Raw genomic sequence first — 25325 nt, forward strand, 5'->3', positions numbered from 1 at the left:
GGATGCCCAGTGTGGTCCCTGAACCTGGAAGCTCTAGAGTACTAGCCTGAGGATAGAGAAGGTTGGCTGGTTTTCTGAGAGTGCCCTGGAGGCAACAGAGTGCGGTGGAATAAGACAGCATTACCTTGATCACCGCCTTGGAGAAGATGGGAATTCCCATTTTGGCTGCTCTACTAGCTGTGTCACTAGGAGCAAATGAGTTACATGGTTAGAACTCATTTTCTTTCTCAGTGAAATCAGAATAGTATCGCATACTGCCTTTGTCCCAGGCTCTCTGTGAGGACTGCTTTGCAGTCTGAAGGGCTTTCCAAGGTGGCAACTGCTGTCTGGAGCCGACTCCTCCCAGAGCCTGCCTCCCAGGCCTGTTGCCCCCCTGCCCCTACCCTTGGAGCCCTGTCCTCTGCTCCTGCTTCATCCCCTCTGTGCCTGTGGGGTTCACCCTAGCTGCAGACTGCCTCTGAGGGAGAAGACCAAACCCTGGGGAATTGGATGGGTGGATTTCACATCTCACTGCAATCCCTAGTGTGCTTACACACCCTGATCAGTGGATCATGGTGTCCATGGAGCAGACAGACAGGGAAATACCGTGGCTTAATGGCTCAGTGCTGCTCTAAGAAAAACAGACCTGGGTGGAAATACTTTCTCCACCCAGGCTTGGGGTTGCCCACCTAAATAAGTACTATAATGTACTTATCCCTTGGGGTTGTTGGGAATGTTTTAAAAAGAACCATGGAAATTCATTCAACAAGTAGGACATGTCTCCTACGTGCCCTGCAGCACTGCAAGCTCTGGGGATACCTTACTTAGGGGATCCCTTAAGCAGACATGGTCTCTTACCCATAGAAGCATATATTTCATTGGGGTGGGGGCAGCAGGCAATAAACAAGCAAATAAACGAATAACATAACTTCAGACAGTACAGAGTCCTGTGATTAAAGTATTACAGGGCGATGTGATAGAGTACATGGAACTAGGGGAACAGTGTCATCTAATTCGGTGGTCAGGGAAGGGTCCCGAAGAGCTAGAGCAGTTTCCTTTCCTAACTAATCCCGACCATTTTGCAAGGATCTTAGCTCTTTTATGTTGTCTACAATCTGCTCGTTTTATAGATGCACAAGTGCAGGCCCAGAAATGACAAGATCATCCAGCATAAAGACCCCACCCCGGGCTTCCCTGGTGGTGCAGTGGTTAAGAATCCGCCTGCCAATGCAGGGGACACAGGTTCGAGCCCTGGTCTGGGAAGATCCCACATGCCACGGAGCAACTAAGCCCATGCACCACAACTACTGAGCCTGCGCTCTAAAGCCCACGAGCCACAACTACTGAAGCCCACATGCCTAGAGCCCATGCTCCCCAACAAGAGAAGCCACTGCAATGAGAAGCCTGTGCACCGCAACGAAGAGAAGCCCCTGCTCGCCGCAACTAGAGAAAGCCCGCACAGGGCAACGAAGACCCAATGCAGCCAAAAAAATAAGAAAATAATGAATAAATTAATTAATTACAGAAAAAGACTCCGCCTTGTGTTCTTTCCTACCCACCACAGGCTCTTCACAGTTATATCCTCTTGGCCCTTATGCCTGGAGTCCAGGCAAAATGACCTACCTATCTACATGGTTATTCCTATCAGCGACTGGCGAATCTTTTAGATAATTTCTACTCACCAGAAGTTGACTGTATCTAGTAATTTTGTTTCATTTCCTGCAGTGGAAATGCAGGCATCTGTGGGAGAAGTATAGGGGTATGTTTCCACTCCCTCTCCCACTTTGTTTCTCCATTTGAAAATTTGCACAGTAGTGTAAAGAAAAGTTCTTACATTCTCTCTTCCTCTGCCTAAACTTTTCAGTATTTTCCAGACCTTCACATATTTTAAGCATAGGCTTTGAAAGACATGGAAACAACCTAAGTGTCCACTGATGTAAAATGGATAAAGAAAATGTAATATATCACACACACACACACACACACACAATATTATTCAGCCATAAAAAGGAAGGAAATTCTGTCATTTGCAACATTATGCCAAGTGAAATAAGTCAGACAGAGAAGGACAGATAATGTGTGGAATCTAAAAAAAAAAATTAGAGCTCATAGATACAGGGAATGGACTGGCAGTTGTGGCCAGAGGCAGGATGTAGGAGATGGGAGAAATGGGCGAGGGGGGTCAAAAGGTACAAACTTCCAGTTATACAATAAGTAAGTTCTGAGGATGTAATGTACAGCATGGCGACTATAGTTAACAATCCTGTTAACAATATTTGAAGGTTGCAAGGAGAGTATATCTTAGAGGTTCTCAATACAAGAAAACAAAACTTTGTAACTATGTGAGGTGACTGATACTGACTAGATTTATTGTGTAATCATTTCACAATTTATACATATATCAAATCATTATGTTGTATACCTAAAACAAATACAATGTGATATGTTTTTTTAAAACATTTTTTTAAAAGAGCATTGGCTTGGGAGAAGAGAGAAGGGGAGTTGAAGACCCAGCTCTTTCACCGACTAGCATGTGACTCTGGGTGAATTGCTTTAGCTCACCAAGCCTCGGTTTCCTCATCTGTACAATGTGGATCACAACAATGCCCACCTCAGAGAATGGTAGTGAGGATGAAGTGAGATAACTGAATTATAACACAACATGTTTGACACTAATGCCTCAAAAAATAACACACACATACTTAGGAAGTAAACGCGACTATTATCCTATATGACAGATGACGAAAGGAAGATGCAGAGGGATTTCATAACCTGCTCAGGGTCACTCAGGCACTAAAGGAAAGAGCTGGGATTATGTCAGGAGGAAATGCAGTTCTTACAGTGTGTGACAGATAGTAAACATTCAAAAAAGTCTAGCATTTGTGACTCTGCTCTACTACAATGTGTTCTGCAAATGTCAATGGGATGATTTGTCTTTCTGGAAAAATGAGTAATGCCCCATCACTCCAAAGGTTTCTGCTCTTTAACTAGTCCATTCCCCAGTGGCTAAATTGTCATTTTATCATCATAGCCTTGGAGCCAAACTGACAGTGTGAATTCATGTGTTGGCATTGTTCATATTCTCTCTCTTAAAGCTTGGGCCTTTGGAAACACAATTGTATTTATTTTTAAAAAAACTGCTTTATGACTTGTTTGCCCTCTAAATTCCCTTTGCTCTTTGGAGAATGCTGCTGACAGGCAGTGAGGCTTTGCTGTGGCCCCTGTGCTGAGACTGTAATTAACTGCCGTGGAGAGGGAGACGGGGGAGGGGGCAGCAGAGGGGACAATAGGGCAGTGCTTTTATTCCAGGGTCTGGCTTCTCGTCTCTTGTTAGAGGAAAGGGAGATTACCCCTGACCTGCTGGCTTAGACACCAGGGCCGGGCCCTGGATAAACAGGCAGGATAAACAGCTCTGTCTGCGGTCAAGAGTTGCTCCTTTTTAAAGGCTTGAATGTGTGGAAAATGGCACGGTGGGGTCTCTCGGGCCTCTGCCTCTTTAAAATCTCATGAGCTTGCTCTCTGTAAATCAACGGCAGGTTATGGTTGCTGGTCTTTAGACGGATAGGTTTCTTCCTGTGAAGGTAGTTTGTCATTCTGTTGTTACTACAATTAAAGGAGTCTGCCTCCCTTGAAATGTTATGTTGCCCCAGGGAAAGTTAAAACCAATGAAATGTTTATAGATTGTCAACCTGGAAGGAATCGTGGAGTGGAGTGTTTGTTAACATGAAGGCAGAGAACCACCTCCATGGGGACTGTCTGGACTGTTTGCTGGAATTGCAGCCCTGATCCTTAACCCACCTACTTTATTAGAATCCTTGGATTGTGGGCCCAGGGATCTCAATTTTTAATAAGTTCCCTCAGGTTATTCTAATGCCCAGTGATGTTTGAGGGACACAGATATGGAGGAACAGATTCAGTCACTGAATTACAGATCGAGATATTGAAACACTGAAATTTGTCCCCAAGGAGAGATAAAGACAATATTCTGGTTTTCTGACTCTTACATAAAAGTTTTTGGGTTTTGTTTGTTTGTTTTCATTTTTGGACATCACATTCCTTTTAGCTTCATGGAAACTATAATATCCTTCACAAACTTTACACTGGGGTCTGGTTAAGGTCAAGGCTTAGCTGAGACAGGAGGCCAGGAGCTTTGGCCAATCCAAGCTTTATTATTGCTCAAACCAGAAGAAATAGATTTGGGTGAAAATAACTAATTAAAATGTAATAGTAACATCAAGGAAGAAGAGGTAGATTAAAAAGAATAGGGATATCTGTTGGTTTGTGATCTATAGCTTGATCAAGAATGTTTCCTTACTACAGAAAGCGTTATTTCTTTAAGGCAACTTTATGCTGACATGGCTGTCTCTAGTTTGCAAAAATGTCTTATGCCTGTCACATATTTCAAAATGCTTTCCTCTCCATGACCCTGTTTGATATCCATACCACTCTAGTAAATAAGTGTTAGCATATTCATTTAAGGGATGAGATTCAGAGAAGTAAAGAGACTTTCTTAAGTCTAGTTAGCAACTGACTCAAGCATACAGCATTTTAGAAGGGATATTACCATGAATTCTTTTTTTTTTCAGAGTTTGCTATGTGCCAGGCAGCTCTCTGAGCATCTGACATGAATTTTCTCATGTACTCCTCATAACTCCTTTTTGTACTTGTCTAACTTAAACCTCATCCCAGCTCTACAGGATAACAGCATGTGACTGATGAAGAAGCTAAGGTATAGGGAAGAAATCACCTTTTGGTCATGTCATTCATCTACTCGTTTAACAAATACATGTTGAGCTTTTCAGTTCTGGACATTTATTTAGGCTCTAGGAATAGAGAGGTAAGATGAGACTCTGTTGTCCTAGAGATTACACTTGACTGGGGAGAGAGAAGCATTAAACATGTGAATACATAAACATAGAGACTGCTCTGAGATGAATCAAGAAGAGGCAGGCCTTAGGGAGTATGTGGGCCCAGGAAGTGCTCTGTTTTGGACACTGTGGTCAGATGCTTGTACTAGGGCTGACACCTGAAGGAGGTGAGGAAGGGGCATGCCGCTGACTGGGGAAGAACAAGGGCAAAGGCCCAAATGTGATGGGCATGTGTCTCCTGGTCCCACAAAGAGGCTGAAGCAGAGTGAGCTGGGGGAGAGTCCCTGCGGTGGTGGGGAAAGCCCTGTGACTGAGAGGCAGGAGGCCTCTGCAGGGTTCTGAGCAGTGGAGTGGCACCAGGGACACATCTGAGAAATGCCACAGGGGAAATGACTACAGAGGGCAAGGGTAGTCATTGGAAGCTACCCAAGGCCATATATGCCTATTAAGTGTCCAGAGGTGTTGGTGGGGGCAGGTGCGGTCTCAGTTTTTACATCTGGCACCCTGGGGAGGCAGAGCTCAGCTCCACGGGCAGGTTTTGCTCATGTTCTGTCTATCCTGTGCTCAACTCTCTCCTGCCACACGCAGGGAATCTCGATCTGTCCAGGGGTTGTTGCCCTCTCTGGCAACCAGCAGACAGGAGCCCACTGAGGCAGGCCAGCGGGCAGACCCAGGCCAGAGCCTCCCAGGCTGCAGCCTCGGGGAACCTCACTCACCTTGGACTTCTCTTGATGCAGCTCTATCTGGATGTCTGTGAGCTTGGTCCTGAGGTCTTCGTTGGCAGCTTGAAGGGCGACAATGAGCGCCTCGGGCTTCTCGCCCTTATTTCGCCCTTTCTTGGACATTGTTCCTCTCTGAATGGAGTCTGTTGGTGTTTAATTCCTCTCAAGCAGGGGCTCCCATGTTACTGCTGCTTCTCCTGATTGCGAATGCTCAGCAGCTACTGCGTGCTGCCCCTCGGGAAGGTCTTCTCAGCCGCTGTCCTAGAAGCCCTGGGAGAGGCAGAGACAGCAGTTACCACTGTGACCAAGACCTGGGCCATGTGACCGTCAGGCACTCAGCCTGAGCTGCCTGCACGAGCCTCCTCCCGAGGGCTCCTGTCCACTTGGTGCATCAGTTTAGGGCCGGCTTTCCAAAGGGCTAGTCTGGTCATGTCAACGCCCTGCTTAAAACCCTTCAAAGGCCTATGAATACATATATGAGTATATCTTTCACATCTCAGAGCGCTCTTTATGCCTGAACCTGCCCATTTTCCTAGCCTCACCTCCTCCACATCACTCACTTATACCCTGGCCGTAAGGAATGTCTTTTTCTGATTCTTCCTCTCTTCGCATAAGGACTTTTCATTTTTCTCCATCCTCTGCCGAGCCTCCTCACATGGTCCTCCCTGTATCCTCATCCTCACATGCTGCCACACAGACAGGTTAGTCTGACTAACCTTTATGACTCCATCAGGTCTCAGCTGGCATATCAGTTCCTCCTCGAAGCCTCACCTTACCCCTAGGTTAATACATGCCCTTGTTATGTAAGTGCGGTCACCTCTATAATCTGTAAGCTTTGTAAGAGCAGGAATGTGTTGTTTGTATTTACAGCTTGCTTCTCAGGATCCATCACAAGACCTGGGACATACCAGGCACTTAATTAGTATTTGTGAAAGGAAGTCACTTATATGATGACCTATGGTCGCCCTATAGAGAGATCCAACTTTAAGAAAATCTGATATATAAAGTTCTAGAATTATACAGTGGATAAACTGGGAGAAGTGGGGATTAATTATGCTGAGTTAATTGGGTCACTCACTTATTCATTTAGTCAATAGGCTTGTATATGTTGTGCTAAGTACAGTACGTTGAAATTGAAATTGTTAGCTTTCCAAGGCAAAACCAACAACAAACCTTTATCCCTATCTACCTATCTATCTATCTGTCTATCTATCTATCTTCATCATCATCACCATCATCTATCTGATAACTGTCTTAAAAAAATAAACACTAGTTGTTTCAAAAATATAGATAAGAACTTTTCCTTCTCAAGAGAGAAGTAAGGAGTAAGGAGGGCTCCCTGAAGACGGTGGCATTGCCTGGAACTTTAGGAGCGGGTAGGATTGTAACAGGTGGAGAAACAGGTGAACCTTGGGTGAAGGAAACAGCAGATGCCAAGGTACAGCAAAGAGGAAGCATAGTAACTATTTTGGGGGAAATGGGGGCCTGATTAGTTACAACCCAGGATATGGTTGATGGGCATTAATGCTGGAAAGGTTGCCTGGAAATGATAGATTCTGGGAGAACTGGTATGCCATCCTTAGAATTTTGGCATCTTTTATTTATTTATTTATTTTTCAGTAAGTAACAAGGAAGCTGTAGGAGCTCTTGGCAGGTAGATGCCCTGATATAGCAGTACTTTCGCGTGGTTATTCTGGTGGCAGAGTGGGGAGAGAATGAAGGCAGGGAGACCAGATAGAAGGCTATTAAACTTGCCAAGGTGAAGGATGATGACGGCCTAGTCAGAACAGTAGAAAGAGGAGAGAAAAAAGAGAGATGTATCTTGATTTACAAATTCTTAAATGTGTTATAGGTACAAGGAGGTAAGAAAAATATGAATACTAAACTGTTAGAGTCAATGCAAAAACCATGACCAGATAAAGAAGATACTAGAGAGTTTCCCATGCAACCTTTCAGAAAATTGAGTATTGTGTACATCTAGGTGCTTCAGTCCAGAACTAAGGGGAATTCCTGCTGATGATCCATATGTTCTAGCAGCTGCTGCTCTACCAAGACCCCTGGTATTCAGCCTTGAGGACCATGCTGGGATCCTGGGCTTTCTGCCATCTACCCATGAGCACTGGGGCCATGCCCTTTGGAGAGTGTCCCTAGGGAAAGGGGATAGGAAAAGGTTAGGAAGTTGGATCCGCCTGTCTCCAGCCATCACGGAGCTGTCCACCATATTCCAACCTCGGCTAGATGCTGGAGTTGTCCTTCATGCTTGTTTTGCGAATGTTGCGAAATCATTAAAGTGTATGGCTGGGAGACTTCTAAGTGGTTACCATTCTTTGTTTTTAGAATTGAAATGAATTCAACAAGCATTTCATTGAAAATTTGTATGACAAATGCCACTAGGCACAAAGATAAGTAAGATAGTACTTAACTCCAAGCAGGTTCTGGGTGAGTAAACTCATGTGTATACAGTTAACAGGTTTCTCTTCCTCTAGTTGCTCTCTAGATGTTGCTGGTCCCCAGGGCTTCGTCCTGGCCCCACCTATACGGTTATGACTATCAGTGCTATATCCATAGCCCTGACCATTCCCCAAACCCCAGACTCATGTATTCAACTGCTTCCTTACCAAATCCATTTGGATGTCCAATTGGTATCTCAAACCTAACCTTATCCTCCCCAAGTTTTCCCATATCAATAAATGGCACCAGCACATGCCCAGTTATTCCAGATCTAAGCTTAGAAATCATCCCTTTTTTTTTTTTTTTTTTTTTATCCCTTATTTCCCTTATCCGGTCCACTAGGAAGTCTGGTTTGTTCTACCTATAAAATATGTCTCACTTTGGTCAACTTTTCTCAAATCCCTATGGTGCTGTCACAACACAGAGGAAAGGGCAGTTTGGGAAAAGCTTCCCAGTCACTTCCTTGCCATATCGTCATCTTGAATGAAGAATGGGCTTTTCTAACTGGAGATACTCAAATGGCAGAGGAAGGAACTTGAGAAAAACATGGACCCACACAATTGATGTATGTAGAGAAGGTTGTAAACTGGGAGAATAGAGACTGGGGTTAGATTTCACAGGCTCCTGAATAATCGATGATTAAATTTAATTCATAATGATTAGATTTCATTATGTAGAAATGGAGAAACATAGCAGCCTTTGAATATAAGTGTAATAATAATAAAAGCTTATGGTGACTGATTGCCATGAGCCTGTCATTGGATTCAGCAATTAAAATACTGCTCTCATCTAATTCTCACTAAAAATAGGGGGGGGGGGAATAAAATGATTCACAGAAAGATTAAGTAACTGGCCTAAGAGGACTGAGTGGAAAGCTGGTGAGGCCCAGATTCAAATCCAGGCAGTTTGAAACTGAGATCCAAGGTGTGTACCCTGGGCTAGCCTGCCTCATATTTGCGTTTTAGAAAGGTAGCTCCAGCAGTGTGATGGAGGATGAGTTACTAAGGAGGGAGAGAATGGAGGCAGGAAATTAGTGAGTCTGCTTCAATGGTCCAGGTGAGAAATAATGCAGCCCTGAATGGGGCCATGGCCATGGGGATGAAAAAGGAGGTGGCAGCTCTGTTACATGGAGACTTGGATGGAATCACGTCCTACTTTTAAACATTACATTCTTCTGTCCCATTGTAAATAACGAGTACCAGCTCTCTGTCATTGCTTGCAGCAAGAATGTGCAAAGCAACAGCCATATTTTACATTTTAATTTATAATCCTTTCCAAAAAATATAAAATATGTGCCTGACTTCACATATTTTTAGTCTGGGAATTATCATGAATTTCATCCCATAAGAGCTGGAAAAAAGAATAGGATTAATAAATTAGACATGTTTAGGAGAGAAAAAAAGCATCACAGGAAGTTGAGGATGGAATCCATTTATAGATACCTTAAGGTAAGCAGCTGTTCATATGTATGGCCCTACCTACCCCTCTGTTGGAGAGCAACTTTCCAAAGTCTTTTCCAGTTGTGATGGGTGCCTGGCAATCTCATGATTCTCATATATAATTTCACTAAAATGCTTCTGTTGCTTTGTGCTGCCCCCTCCCCGTTTTGGACAGCTTTATTGAGGTATAATTCACATATCATAAAATCCATAACTCAGTTTTTTAGCATATTTACAAGGTTGCACACCATTACCACAATCAATTTTAGAACTTTTCATCATGCCAAAGAGAAGCCATACCTATTAGCAGTCATTTACCATTGCCTGCCCAACTCTCCCAACCCAGGCAATCACTAATTTAATTTTTCTCTCTATAGATTTGTCTATTCTGGATATTTTGTATAAATGGAATCATACAATATGTGGATTTTTTTATCAACTGGCTTCTACTTCAAAAGAGTCACCCATAATATAGCATGTATCAATCTTTCATTTCTTTTTATTGATGAATTATATTCCACTGTATGGTTGAAACTGAATTTTATTTATCCCTTCATCAGTTGATGGGCACTTGTGCTGCCTTTCCTTAAGCAGTTTGAGGTCAGCCTTCAGGAAAGGCTGCCACATGCAGAGGGACACCACCCCTCAAAGGAGCATGCTCCAGAGCATAAAGGAGAGCTTGAAGGGATCACTGCACACAGATGGAATGTTTCTGGGCCACCCTCAGAGCCCTTGTCGCTGATCACATCTGATGTAGCAGATGATCTGGAGGAAAGACAGAAGCCTTGTTCAGCTAAGGGACAATCCTGGTGGGAGGGGGTGAGCAGGGGGAGACGGCTTCATAACTTAAAAAAACTTGAAGGAATTTTAAGTGATCCCTAGGTTTCCAGTTCTCAGCTGCAATGATGGTAGTGCTAGCCTCAGGCAATGCGGTGAGGTACCAAAGGTGAGAATTTTAGCTTATCCTCTGGTCCTACCCTGTCCTTAATCAGATACCTCCCATAGCCACCAAGGCTGAATTTCTCTGCAACCAAGTCTCTGATAAAGATACCAGAAAATTTAGAGACAGGCTCTCAGGCGCAATTGCATTTTAAAATAAGGACCACTATTTGAGAGCAAATTTTAATGTAGGAATATATTATCAATGGAAGAGTTATAGTCATCATTCATTCATTCAGTAGACATTTATTGAGGAGGAAATACTGGGTAGTGTTAATTTCTCATTTAAGATTTTAAACTATTTCTATAGACAACTGTGTTAGGAAAAGCAAACTCAAAGGCTCATTTTTTTTTTTTTTTCTGTGTGCAGACCCACAAGAAAGATTCTGAGATCCATTATTTCCTCTTTGTATGGTAAGCAATCTTTGACATTCCAAAACCCTGGAGTGCTTGCCTATAATATTCTAGATCATCATAGCTTTTGTACAGATAATTATTATACTTTATCTGCTTACTCACCTCATACTGTGACAGTTGAATACTACTACTACTGCTGATTATCATCATCATTATTATTATTGACCATTTACTACTGCCAGCCACTGGGCTAAAATGTTTACATGCATTATATTTTTAATGCTCTGAGGTAGGAACACAAGTCATCTAGTCCAGCCTCAAATGTATGACTTATGAATACTTTTTACAGCTATCCCCACTGGGAGGGATTGCCATGTAAATAATGAACTGCAAGTCTGAAGCTGTAATGAGTGCTGTAACAGGGAAGCAAACCAGGCACTACTGGAGCACAGAGGAGGAGATCCAATTCCCTGGGGAGGACTAAGACTGCTTCTAACAGAACGGAAGGCTGAGCAGAGTCTTGAATGATGAGAGATGATTTGTCATGTGGTTGAGGAAATAAGGAAGAAGTGAATAAATGTTATATGAGAAGATTTAGTAAGAATTATGCATATACCAAGACTATTGATTAACTTGAGTTAGGGGGAGGATGGAGGAGGGAGAAGAGAATTTGGAAAGGGCTCATTTTTATATCTGATACTAAGCGCATCTCTATTCTTACATCTCATGTAAAACATTAAATTCGGGGGAGGAGGGTTCTACATGCTGAGCTGTAGACTAAAAAATTGTTGAATAATAATGCTATTGAAATCTTTCTATATGTCAAGCACAGTATTTACCATTGCACATATAGTTTCTCTCTGAAACATGTTCTTGATGTAGATATCATTTTCCCATTATGCAAGAGAAGACATTAAAAATTCTAAATTTGCCCAACTTTACACAGCTTGTATGTCTATGAGCCATTCATTGATTCAGTTGTTTCTTGACAGCCTATGATATGTCTGTCAAAATTTAAAATCAGGTCAGCCTGATTCGAAAACATTCATTTTAACTACAACATAGCACTTATTTCTCCTTTAGGATCAGAAAGGGAATATCATTTTTTAAAATCTATTATTAGCTTTAAAATTCTCAGATGAATCAAAAATAAGTCCTGCTCTATAGAAATCAAAGCATAAGGCTGCAAACACATTTCTTGTCCAGGGTGTTTCAAAGATTTAACACAAGGCTTTGTATCATTATTGCAGCAATGCACTGAGCCCTGACTGAAGTAGTCACTTAGGGCATTTCAGTGATAAATCCCATTCTTCAGGGCACTTATAACCTAGCAGTTAACATTTTTCCTGTGTGAAATCCGGTAAGACAAGCCAGTACTTTACTCCTGCAAAACAGTGCACACAAAATAGCTATTAAGTCTTAAATGATCACATGAGATAGATAATTAAATAAGATGGGATTGGAAGCCTGAATCTAGAGCTGTGGTTGAAAAACTTCTTATAGTGTTGACCTGGTGCCTTCAGACAGTCTAACAAAATACAACCAATAGTAGTAAACAGTAATCAGTAATATTTCCCTTGTATTCATTCAGATGGGGTAACAGAGACTTAGTGAAGATTAATGATTGACCTTCATTCAGCCCTGAGCTGGTAAGTACTGATTGGGGAAGATTTAATCCAAGCTGTTTGACTGTAGAGCCCATGTCTTCACCCTATCATTCAGTGCCTCTCTTGGAGGGTGGTGATGAAAATTCCATGGACTAAGGCAGGTGAAGGGTTTAGCAAGGTATGTATCAAATAAGAGCTCTTTTTAAAAATGAGTTTATTTGACAAATGCCTATTTGAACACTTAATAGCTGCCAATCACTGGTCTTGGCACTGAGTAAATAAATGAAAACAGACATAATCTCCAGCTCATGGAGGTAACATGTTAGTTGGGAGAGGCACACAATAAGCATGATAAATAAATAAGTACTCTGCTAGATTATGATAAAGTTCTATGGGGAAAAATAAAAGCATGGAAGGTGATGGGAAGTGTCCAGGTAGGTTGTGATTTTAGATAACGGAAAGCCTAACCAAGCAGGTGTTATTTGGCTAAAGACTGGAAGGGGTGAGCCATGCAGATGCCTGGGCGGAAACATTCCAGGAGTGCAGGGCAAGTATAAGAGCTCAGCAGTGGGCACAGACATCCAAGTTCCAGGAGCTGAAGGAAGCCAGCCAGGCTGGAGAGAGTGAGCAAGCTAGGACAGCAGCCAAGTTGAGGGAAGGCAGCATGTGCAAACCATGCTGTGCTTCTTAGGCCTTTTTTTTTTTTTTTTTTTTTTGGTATGCAGGCCTCTCTCACTGTTGTGGCCTCTCCCGTTGCGGAGCACAGGCTCCGGACGCGCAGGTTCAGCGGCCATGGCTCACGGGCCCAGCCGCTCAGCGGCATGTGGGATCTTCCTGGACTGGGGCACGAACCTGCGTCCCCTGCATCGGCACGCGGACTCTCAACCACTGTGCCACCAGGGAAGCCCCTTCTTAGGCCATTTTACATCGACCTGGGCTTTTATTCAGAGTGAGGTACCATTAGAGAGTTTGACAGGAGGGGTGCCCTGATCTGACTTGGGTTTTAGCATCTCACTGACTGCAATGGTAAGAGTAGAAGAATTTTCGTAAGAGTGGAAGTAAGGAGACTGGCTTGGAAGCCACTGCAAAAATCCAGCTTAGAGATGGTGGTGGCTTAGGTCAGGTTGAGAGCTGTAGAGGTGGTAGGAGGAACCAGATATAAGCTGCTGTTAATCCTTTCTAAGTTGGTGTTTGGCCACAATTACAACGAATCAGTTGTTAAGCTGAGATGCAGAGTCACATAGGGCTGAATGAAGTATTAAACAGTATGCTAGGGTGTTTGTCTCTGAAATTTATTAAGCTCCCACTCTAAGAAAGGCATTATGCCAGACACTGCAGATGAAAGAGATGAGGGTGACTATCCCCGCCCCTTTGAGAGCTTAACTCTAAGTAGTAAGAGGACAATATACCACAGCTATATGTGGAGGCAGAATGTGGCCGTATGCATTCTTCCAATGAATATTTGCTAGATGCGGTTTTAGGTGCTGAAGATCGAGACAAAACTCCCTGCTCTCATGGAGTTTATATTCTAGGAGAGCGAGACAAAAAACGAGCAAGAGAAATATATAAATTATATAGCATGTTAAAAGGTAACAATGGAGCTTCCCTGGTGGCGCAGTGGTAGAGAGTCCGCCTGCCAATGTAATGTGGGGGACACGGGTTCGTGCCACGGTCCCGGAAGATCCCACATGCCGCGGAGCGGCTGGGCCCGTGAGCCATGGCCGCTGAGCCTGCGGGTCTGGAGCCTGTGCTCCGCAACGGGAGAGGCCACAACAGTGAGAGGCCCGCGTACCACACACACACACAAAAAAATTCCAAAAGGTAACAATGAAGGACTTCATAAAGGTCAAACCCATACCTGCACAACACTGTAATTGGGAAAAACTAGGAACAATGTAACATCCATGTGAAAGGAACTGGCTTAATAAGGTGGTATGTCCAGTCTATAAACTAGTATACAATAGTTATAAGATACATAAGTAGATATACTGAACCAATGAGACCAGCTGCACTTCAAGATATATTACTGAATCAAAAGAGCAATATGATGAACAAAACACAAAGTGTAATTTTTAATATACACACACACATACACCACCATGTGCACATATATGTATATGAAGTCACAATATATTTTGGAAAGACACGGGTGAAGGGATCAAAAAAGCTTCCCACATACTTCACATCATTTGCTCCCAGGCCTCCAACTCCTCCCTTCTCAACTGTGGGTCAGTCTCCAGAGCTGTGTGGCAGTGTGGCCACTGCAAGATACACTGTGTCATCCTCTGTGTGATAAGCCCCACCTTCATGACAGCTCTGACAATGACATACTTTGATCTGTCTCTGGGAAAGCTGAGACCCTTAGAGTGGACAGGTCAGTCCTGGCTGAAAAAAAAATATCTTGTTTCTTTCCTGTCTCCCAGGATCTTCCAGGGGGTTTGGAGGTGACTGAAGCCTCTTTCTGGCCCCTTTCTCTCCCACCTTTGTCACCATCTTCTGGCCCAGTGCCTCACTCCACTCAGCCTTCCCAAGCTCAGCAAACGTGATAAGCCACTCCTGCCAACATTCTAGCAGATAAGGTTTGTGTTTACAGACTCTCCCATCCCCCTGATATTTGAGTTTTATTTTAGAAAGGGGTTTAGGAGACACAAGCATTGTATGAGATTTTATATGAGAAAATTAGTGTTACCCATAAACCACGGTACATAAACTCAGTTATTAAAATGATTAATATTAACTCTCCCGGACTTCCTGGGTGGCACAGTAGTTAAGAATCCGCCTGCCAATGCAGGGGACATGGGTTCGATCCATGGTCCGGGAAGATCCCACATGCCACAGAGCAACTAAGCCCATGCGCCCCAACTACTGAGCCTGTGCTCTAGAGCCTGTGAGCCACAACTACTGAGCCCGTGTGCCACAACTACTGAAGCCCGCGTGCCTAGAGCTGGTGCTCTGCAACGAGAAGCCACTGCAATGAGAAGTCTGCATGCAGCAATGAAGACCCAACACAGACAAAAATGAATAAATAAATAAATTTATAAATTTATAAAACAAAACAAAAAACTCTCCCACCTTTTCTACTGTACACAGATTAAATGTTATTGTTATTATTAACCTTCTCACCTCCTCCACAGTAGACAGATTGGGAAATGATATTAATAAATCTCCCCATCCCCCAGCCCTGCTTTTTCTGTCGCTGGGAAGATATTTGCATGAACTGTGCTGGGCTTAAAAGGCCAAGGATTTTTAATCTTCCCTGTTCCTAGTACTGCCTAGCATTCTTTCTCCTTTTTTCCTTTTTTTTTTTTTTCACAAGTTTACAAAGTGCTCGAATACCCTTTAGCTTATTTAACATTCACAATGAGACTCTGAGACATACTATGATCCCCACTTTACAGATGACAAAACTGGCCCTCAAAAGCATGAAGTCACTTACCCAAGTTGTTACAAAGCTGGGATGTAACCTAACTTCTTCCAAGCACTGTGTTCATGTAACACAACCCGAGCTTGGCCAAACAGACTTTCTGTCCTACAGCCTCACCCGGAAGAGGGGAGTGTTTTTCCCTCTTTCTGCTCAAGGACACAGGAGGTGCTGTTGATTAGTGGGATGCAGAGGAAGGAGCACTGGAACTACAGTGGAGGTGGCCAGGCTTGTGACTGTCCACAGCTGTGTGAGGGGACACCAAGTAGGAGCCTATGTGCTGCACCTGTGCCTCTTGAGTCTGCACGTCCTTGAGTCTGCACGTTCTTGAGTCTTCACTCCTGTGTTTCCCCGTGCATGCGTCTGTTTCTGTGTCCTTCCTCCAAGTCATCAAATAGAACGCCCCTTCCTGCCTCAGAACCTTTACACATCCCACTCCTTCTGCAGGGTCCTCTCTTCCTTCAGAGTCTAATGATCTCAGCTCAAATGTAACTGACTCAAGGAAGCTGTTGTAGGTTGAATTGTGCTCCCTGATAAAGACATGGTCAAGTCCAAACACCAAGTACCTATGAATGTGACACTATTTAGGAAACAAGGTCATTTCAGATGTAATCACGTTAAGATGAGGTCATACTGGATTAGGGCCCTAATCCAAGGACTGGTGTCCTTTTAAGAAAAGGAAAAATTTACAAACAAATGCACAAACACAAAGGAGAGAAGGCCTGGACAATGGAAGCTGAGATTGGTGTGACACATCTACAAGCTAAGGAACACCAAGGATTGGCAGCAACCACCAGAAGCTAGGAGAGGAGGCATGAAGAGGTCTCCTCAGAGCCTCCAGAAAGAGCCAACTCTACTAATAACTGGATTTCAGATTTCTGGCATCCAGAACTATAAGACAATACATTTCTGTCATTTTACCACCAAGTTTGCGGTCATTACGTTAGCCCTAGGAAACTATAACAGAAGCCATCCAGCTTTTCCAGAATAGGGAAGGTTCATCTAGTGCATGTTTTCATAGCATCAGCTATTTTTTTCTAAATAGCACTGTAAATAGCATTGTGGTTATATATTTGCTTTTTTTTTTTTTTTGATCAATATTTATCCCCCCACTAAAATGGAAGCCCTATGTAAATGAATAGTGTTGGGTTTTGATCACTATAATGAGGTTTAAAAAAAAAAAAAACCCAACAGTGACTAGCATAAAAACAGCACGGTATGCAATGAACAATTTTTAAATGAAAGAAAGAGTGAATGAATGAATAGGTTGATGATTGGCAAGAAGAGAGAATGGCACTTGTAATTTTGGCCTAGGAGTGTGGGTAAAGCATCTGAAACCAGAACAAAGATCTGTTTCTCTCTCAAACTCTGTTTCTCTTCTCTCTCCCTCAATCTCTGTCTCTCTGATTTCTTGCTTTTGTCAAGTTAGATTAGAACATTTGTCTTTTTAAAAGTCTGTGGGGAATGATAAGATTGACAAAACAGTTCATGGTAACAGGGAAAACTGTCAACTGATAAATACTGTAAAACTGTGAAAATATGAAAACAAATGATTTCTTTCTGTAAGTTAGAGAAAGTGGATTTTTTTCACTGTCCTATCAAACAGTATAATGATAATTATTTGTACCATCAATTTTGTATACAATTGAAAATGGTAGATAATTTTTATTTAATGAAAACAGCAGAAGTCATATATATTTTTTTCCTATCTTTATGTTAGCTATTTACAAACATCATCACATACTCATATATCTTAAAAAGTATAGGAAAATGATGTTGCATAATGGTTAAGGGCAAGAGCTCTGGAATCAGACCCCAGGCTTAAAGGTCAGCCCTAACCACTTAGGGTGTGATCTGGGAAACATTACTTAACTCCTCTCTGCCCAGTTTTTAATTTCTGTCTCATAGGTTGTTGTATGGATGAAATAAGCTAATATATGCAAATACATACAAGAGTAATTGGCACTTAGTAAAACTCAATACATTTTAGCATTATTATTACTATTAGACATCTGACAGTTATGAGACCATGCTAAGTAGTCACTGAGATAATCTCATCTATTTATGTCATAGCTACAAATTACAAATCATTTTCCCTGTTTATCTTCCAGAATTAAAAAGCAATGAACAAAATAGACTGGTGGATGATGCGTGGGGTTAGGGATGGCAAAGAGATTTTACAAACACATTTCTTTGTAATAAGAAGTACTGAAAGCTTAATTAATCTTTTATTTTTGGCAAGGGGGTAAGGGGAGTAAAATGTCAAATAATGGAATTAAAAATTAAGATGCCCTATTTCCATTCTTTTGAAGCAATTAATTAATTTTTATGGTAATTTTTAAGTTCAAATTTTTGCACTTTAGTCTTAGTCCTGTCAAGTCAAAATTTCAAAGTATTGTTAAAAACTCAGGTTAACAGAATGATTTAAATGGTTTAAAGACTCAGAATTATAATTAATTTGGGGGTTGAACTTCTGATCACACAAATCAGATTTCAGTAGAAAATCAAATCCATTAAACATATCTGTGGTGTTCGCTCCTTCTCAAAGAAATACTTATTTCTAACAACATTTCCATTAACTGGTTTATTAAAGAATTTTATGGCAAATTAATTAATATATTTAAACTGATGATAAGAATAGCCACACTGGAACTTAGCTCTTTTCTTGGTGTCAAAGAAGATCACTCTCATTCCATCTTAGATTTAATGGAGTTGTCTGCTGGCAGCTGCTACCACTTATACTGGAAAAATACTGAGGTTTAAAAAATTCTTTTAATGGTCTATTTTGGCTAGAGAAGATAAAGTTCATTTGAGAGGGATGCCAGCAGCTTGTTATCTTTTAGGGTGTTTCCTATCTTGCCTTCGTGGCTAATTTTGGGATCACATTTCGATTATGGGCAGCTTAAATAGAAACAGGACTCCTCCGTGGGCTGTCTGCATCACAAGTAGTCATTACCCCAGGCCAGAACTTCCTGAGAGATGGAGAGGCCATGCAGGAAAATGAGCCACCCCAACAAGATTCCTACAGATCCTATCATTGTCTGGAAAATGGATAGGCTATGCTTGTCAAAGCCACTGTTTTTCATCCTCTCCCACTCCCTCTTTGCAGCTGGTGATTTCCATCTGCAGCTTTTGCAGTCTGATGTGTAATTTGGCCTCTCCTGACTCCCTGAATGTGCCTTCATGTTACATCTTCTTTTGAGACTGCACCTTTCTCAAGGTTTTCTTATCTCTTAGTATTGTTCAGATTCATTCTTCTTTGTTGTTGAGAGTCAGAGTTCAACTTTGAAAAAAATACAGTAAAGATGGAAACAAATGAAAGAAAATAAAACATAGAGAACTAAACTGTTTTGACAGGGATAGAAGTTAAGTTTTATGTCCTCTTGGCCTTTTGACAAAAGTAATGCATATATATGTGGCTCAGAGCTTATCAAATTGTGACAAATGTTGTGTTTGTTTAAGGTTCTACAATGGAGGCCGAGTAACTTGAAGGCATAGAATAAAATAGAAGTACATGCAAGTAAGTCAATTTGTTTTACTATATGACCATTCCTAGACACAGGACCAGAAGGATTTTCTCCCCTCATTCTCAAATTTAGACTGAGGATGAGTATTCATGATCAGTTAGAATCATACCAAACTGAAGACATAAATATTAACACTCAGAGCTCTTTTTTTATTAAAGTATAGTTGATTTACAAAATTATATTAGTTTCAGGTATACAACATAGTGATTCAATATTTTTATAGATTATACTTCACTTAAAGTTATTTATAAAATAATGGCTAATATACAATATATTATTTATTTTATATATAGTAGTTTATACCTCGTAAACCCCTACCCCTATTTTGCCCCTCCTCCCTGCCTCTCTCTACTAGTAACCGCTAGTTTTTCTCTTTATCTGTAACTGTTTCTATTTTGTAAATAAATTCATTTCCATTATTTTTTAGATTCCACATATAAGTGATATCATATGATAGTTATCTTTGTCTGACTTACTTCACTTAGTATGATAATCTCTAGGTCCATCCATGTTGCTGTAAATGGCATTGTTTCACTCTTTTTTACAGCTGTGTAGTATTCCATTGTGTGTGTTTATATATATACATATATGTATGTGTGTGTGTGTATATATATATATATATATATATCACATCTTTTTAACCCATTCATCTGTTGATGGACACTTAGGTTATTTCCATATCTTTACTATTGTAAATAATGCTGCTATGAACACTGGGTGCATGTATCTTTTCAAATTATAGTTTTGCCTGGGTATATGCCCAGGAGTGGGACTGCAGGATCATATGGTAACTCTAGTTTTAGTTTTTTAAGGAACCTGCATACTGTTCTCCATAGTGGCTGCACCAATTTACATTCCCACCAACAGTGTAGGAGGGTTCCCTTTTTTCCACGTCAGCACTCAGGACTCTTATGGAGTAATTTTTGTACTAAATTTGGCAGTTTATAGATAGCTACCAATCCAGTTAAATTAATTGCTCTTTAGCACAAGCTTAAACAAAGAAAAGCCTATATATTGGCTGAGAGGATAAAAAAGAAAAGCAAACTGGCACCAATTTCCAAGTTTCCTTCCACACTCGTGGAAATGAGCAGAACCCTGCAGGGCCCCCGCCAGGTACAAAACAGAGCAGTTAATGATTAGGACAATCGAGTCAGAGACTCAGTGTCTGGTGCACACTCCTGAGTTGTTTTACAGATACTATAACGGCCACCAGAGGAAAAAGCTAACTGCATGATGACCAGACTATAGCTATGACATAAGCTGCTCCATCTTCAGAGCAGTACTGAATCTATGGCTAGCACTATACCAAGAACTGGCCTCAAGAGAATGGGATTAACATTATTGTTCACAATAATCTATATCTTTGTGGGCATCAAAATAATTGTAGCTTGCTCTGCCCGTATATGTAAGTGGGCAACTAAAACTGTCAGCAAAGAGATGTGACAGACCCATGTCAACATCTTCCACTCTGAGAATATGGCACCCTATGTCAGCATGAAGTTACAGAAGACAGATGTTTGCCCATAATCCCATAAAAATGGAATGATGTTCTGACAAGTGGGGATTTGTAAGCGGCTCTTTGCAGGAAACTGCCTTGAGCAGGAAGTCCCTTTCCTTGTCACTTTAGCAAAGCTATATTGTAACTTTTAACCAGGCACCCCCGAACTCTACTCATCTCTGGCTCAAGCCCACCTTTCAAATCTTGTAATCACACAATACATTGCCTAACTTGTTGTTTCTTTCCATAGATTGAAGAAGTAGAAATGAAGAATAAGTAATTAACAGATGACCAGATCTCTTCCTTAGCTTCTCCTTCAGTAATCTCCCAAACAAACTGTGTGACCAAATTGTGTAAACAAGATAACATCTAGAGGAAGATCATGAGGAGACGACAAGCCTGCCCACAAGCCTGCACTCAGCGGGGGATGGCAACAACTCTGACCCCCTATCTCAGTGATTAACTGAGATTACTTCCCTGTTTCCTTTTAAAAGTTTCATGGCTGAGCAGAATCTTCAGAGGGGGTTTCTGGGGGACACTGAATCCACCATCTCCCCAGACTACCGGCATTCTGATTAAAGGCACCTTTCCTTTCTACCGACATCTGTAAGTATGTAGTTGATTTAGTAAGTGGCGAGCAGTGAGACCCCCATTCGATAACACTCCACAGGGTAGAACACTCTCAAAGATGCAGGCTTGTTTTCCTTAGATTTGAGGCAGGCGAAATTTATGATGGCTTCTCTTAGTCTGCAGTTTGGTTATACCGGTTCCCGTATTCCTTTAGAGAGAGCTAGATGCACTGGCTTCCTTCCTATGGCATTAACTAATGGAAACAGCACTTTCCAACTGCAACAGCCCTAGCCTGTGACCAGACATGTATGCTCCTCCCTAGCTTCTGACCTACAAGGCAAGGCTTGTTTCTTTCTTCTCCTACGTTACAGAAGTGGAGGGTCTATCTTTGTGGGGGCAGGGGGAGTGGAAGGGGAAGGGGAGAGAGAGAGAAAGCTCAAGGACTTTTTCTTCATTTATACTCATTTAATGCATATTGATTTATAGGAATTGAGGATTTACTTGACTTAGACATAAATTATATAAAATCAAAACATTTTTTTTTCTGAAAAATTATGCAGAATAATACATAGATCTATTATATTATATATTTTAAAACCACAATGAATCCAGTATCTAAAATCTGAATATAATATTATGTTAATTTGCTTCCATTTTAAAGGAGAGACAAAAACAAAACAAGATTCTATGGGGATCTTCCCAATATACAGACTGCTACCTGTCTTAACTTTTCTTGTCCCAACAAAGGTTAGGTCATTACAAAAAGGATGTTAAGATAAATCCCTATGGAGGATGGACAAAATTTAGTAAGCAGATAATGAATGCCAGCCATGATTAAGAATTTTTTCTATATGAAATGAGGTTTATTGAGGCTGACACGTTACACAGCTTCAGGGCATGTCACTCGTATATGCTCCCTAGTGCTGTGCAAAGTGGTGATATAAAAATATATATAATATGGTCTTTCATTGGTACACTGTGGTCCCCAGAATAATGACATTTCAGCATTAAAAGCTCTTTGCTATCTGGCCCGAACCTCATTTATCACAATCTGTGTAATCTAAGATTTGGCTGTAAAGGATCTATTCGCTACCCACCTTTTGCTGTAATTAACATATACTCTTCTACCCCTCCTGCCTTTGCTCATGCTGTGACCCCCATCTAATAGAGCAAAGAATATATACACACCCAAGTATTACATAGGGTATGAAAAACACTAAGGCACACCAAGTTTGTGCTGTTGGTGAAGGAAACGGAAAGAAAATAGAGCTGGAAAGGTAATTTAGGCCAGTTAAAGGCCTTATTTAGTAGGTCACAGGGTTTGCTAATGGTTTGAATAAGTGCATGACAGGAGCAGAGTTGTGTATTAATAAGACAAATGGATTTGGTAAGAAAAGTATTGCAATTGTTAAACAAGACAGAATCAGGATCTAGCCACACTGGATATGGATAAGGGTAGATGTAGTGAGATTTCCAGGGTAAGAAAAGATAATTTACAGACACATTCTGGGAAGTTGTCTACAGTGGTAAAAAAGACAATTAGAGAAGGAGTCTTTTAAGAATAAAACCATGACTAAGGAGAGTGGGTAGAAAGACAAGTGGGGTGGGAATAGGGCTGAGGGGCTTGGGTAATAAAGAGGAATTAAGGAGAATTTCATTTCCATCCATACAGTGAACTAGTTTTCTTGAACATTTTACCCACTTAAAAATTACCTAAAATTTATAGATTAACAACAATAGCAACATCCAGTAACAAAATAAAAATAGGATGCCAGAAATGTAAACAAATACCACAGATGGCTTTATCCTAGGAACATCTGCCAAAATGTGATGACTCTTGAGCACTGGGAACAGGAAATAAACCCTACTGTTTGCCACAAGTAAGGCCTTACTTTTTATGAAGGAGGCTGTGTAAGATTTCCAAAGAGAACTAAAAATCAACCTGCTCTACCAGAAGAACACTAAGACAAAATGCCTATTTCAAACTTGCTGAAGTGTGAAGAAGGGAGAAAACAATTTCCTGAGATGGAACCACAAGTCATCCTTCATGGGGATGTGTGGCCTGAACGTATACCACCTATTTTTAACTACCTGTGTTAGGTAAAAACACGTTGGTTGAAAAACCAGTGCTCTAAGTGAGCAGAGAGAAGCAAACTCGAAACCACTTTGTGAAACATACCCTTAACACAGACCTCAAAGAATTACCCCAAATAATGTTCCAAGGTAGAAAGTTTACTGAGGAGGAGCAGACAACAAAATCAGACTAACAAAGATTCAAATACTGAAATTATCAAGCATACTACATAAAATATGTATGTTAAAAATACTTTAAAATAAAATAAGAGATTAAAAATATAAGTGCTAGTTATAAAAATAGAAAAATTTATAAAATAATGAAAATAACCATATAAATATGATTTATAAAATAACCAAAATTGAATTTTTATAAATAAAAATAACTCAAACCTTTAGGTAGAAAAAAATATAGTTAAAAAATTAAATTGGTGGTGAATATCAGGTTAAATACAGATGAAGAAATATTGAGTGAATTGGAACACAGAGCTGAAGAAAGTTTTCAGTAGCATGAACAAAAAGACAGAGATTAACAAAAAGCATATACAAGAGGTTAAAACAAATGGAAACCAGAATAAGAAAGTCTAATATGTATCTCATGATATCTCCAGGAGGAGAAAGTAGGCAAACCTGGGGAGAAGTAACATTTGAAGAGGTAATGGCAGCCTTAGAATTTAGCAAGTGTCTTGTGAGGGAAATTCAGCTATGTGTTTGTGTTTCCTCATTGTGTCACTGCTAAAAGCTCTGATCAGGACCAAGCCCAGGGTCTTAGCCTGTAGCCAGAACCAAGAATTAGCAACTCTCCAAGGGAAGACAGCAACTGTAGATCTTCAGATCACCTCCGAAAGTTTCTCACCTCTGTGGAAATTTAGTCCCTCTAGTCTTCCTTGCTTCTGCAGCTCTCTAATGCCTTTAAAGTGTGACTTGTGTAACATGTTTGGCTTTTCTTGTTATTTTCAGTGGGAGTATGAACCTGTCATGAATTACTTCATTCTAGCAGGAAGGAAAATTTAGGGAGGCTTCTTTGATATTTAAGCATATTCAACTGGTTAGAGCATTTATGAAGGGACCATTGTGGCTAAAGTGATAGAGGAAAAAGTTGATAGCTGTGAGTGAGGATATGTAAAACCTTGTAGGATATAGTAAGGATTCAGTTTTACAAGAACAAAATATGGAAGGAACAAAATATGGTAAGGACCAATGTAATGAATGAAAAAGTCTCTAAAGATAGGGATAAGGGGCTTCCCTGGTGGCGCAGTGGTTGAGAATCCACCTGCCGATGCAGGAGACACGTGTTCGTGCCCCGGTCCGGGAAGATCCCACATGCCGCGGAGCGGCTGGGCCCGTGAGCCATGGCCGCTGCGCCTGCGCGTCCGGAGCCTGTGCTCCGCAACGGGAGAGGCCACAACAGTGAGAGGCCCGCCTACCACACACACAAAAAAAGATAGGGATAAGATATAAAGAAGGAATATGATTCTGGGTGGAGGGAGAGGGTATCCTGGGATTGGACTGAAGAAGAAAGCTTGGGTCCAAAGACAGAGGAATAAGTTAATTCATTTTGCCATCAGACACTGGTTGGTGGTTGAGTGGTAAAGGCAGAGTATTTTAAAGATAAAGAGAATGTGAATTCTTTATCTTTAATCCTCATAATTAGTGCAAGAAAGATGATAAGCAGTCTACTGGAAAAGTAAGGAGAGAATCTTCTTGTTAGCAAAAGTTAGGCTTCAATGATTCTAAAAGCTACTGCCCACTCATTTTGCTTGCTCATCATCTCTGCATTCTTCTGGTAACTCCTTCAGGGAAACTCTTTCAGGGAAACGTCCCTCTTCCATTTCCAGTTCATATGGTTTCAGTAGAGTCAACTGCTTTCCCCC

The 25325-nt window shown here is 41.2% G+C and overlaps 1 protein-coding gene across 2 annotated transcripts in view; it reads right to left on the reverse strand.

Moving 5' to 3' along the window:
* JAKMIP2 (janus kinase and microtubule interacting protein 2) overlaps positions 1-25325 on the reverse strand; it is a 169504-nt gene that overhangs the window by 60612 nt on the left and 83567 nt on the right. For both annotated transcript variants that reach the window (XM_059063009.2, XM_067031877.1), the window contains exon 2: positions 5564-5839. In XM_059063009.2, coding sequence (XP_058918992.1) covers positions 5564-5692 — 129 coding nt within the window. In that variant the 5' untranslated portion in view covers positions 5693-5839. The remainder of the gene's footprint in view (positions 1-5563; positions 5840-25325) is intronic.

Source organism: Kogia breviceps, chromosome 4 (assembly GCF_026419965.1).
Source record: "Kogia breviceps isolate mKogBre1 chromosome 4, mKogBre1 haplotype 1, whole genome shotgun sequence".
Taxonomy (NCBI): Eukaryota; Metazoa; Chordata; class Mammalia; order Artiodactyla; family Physeteridae; genus Kogia; species Kogia breviceps.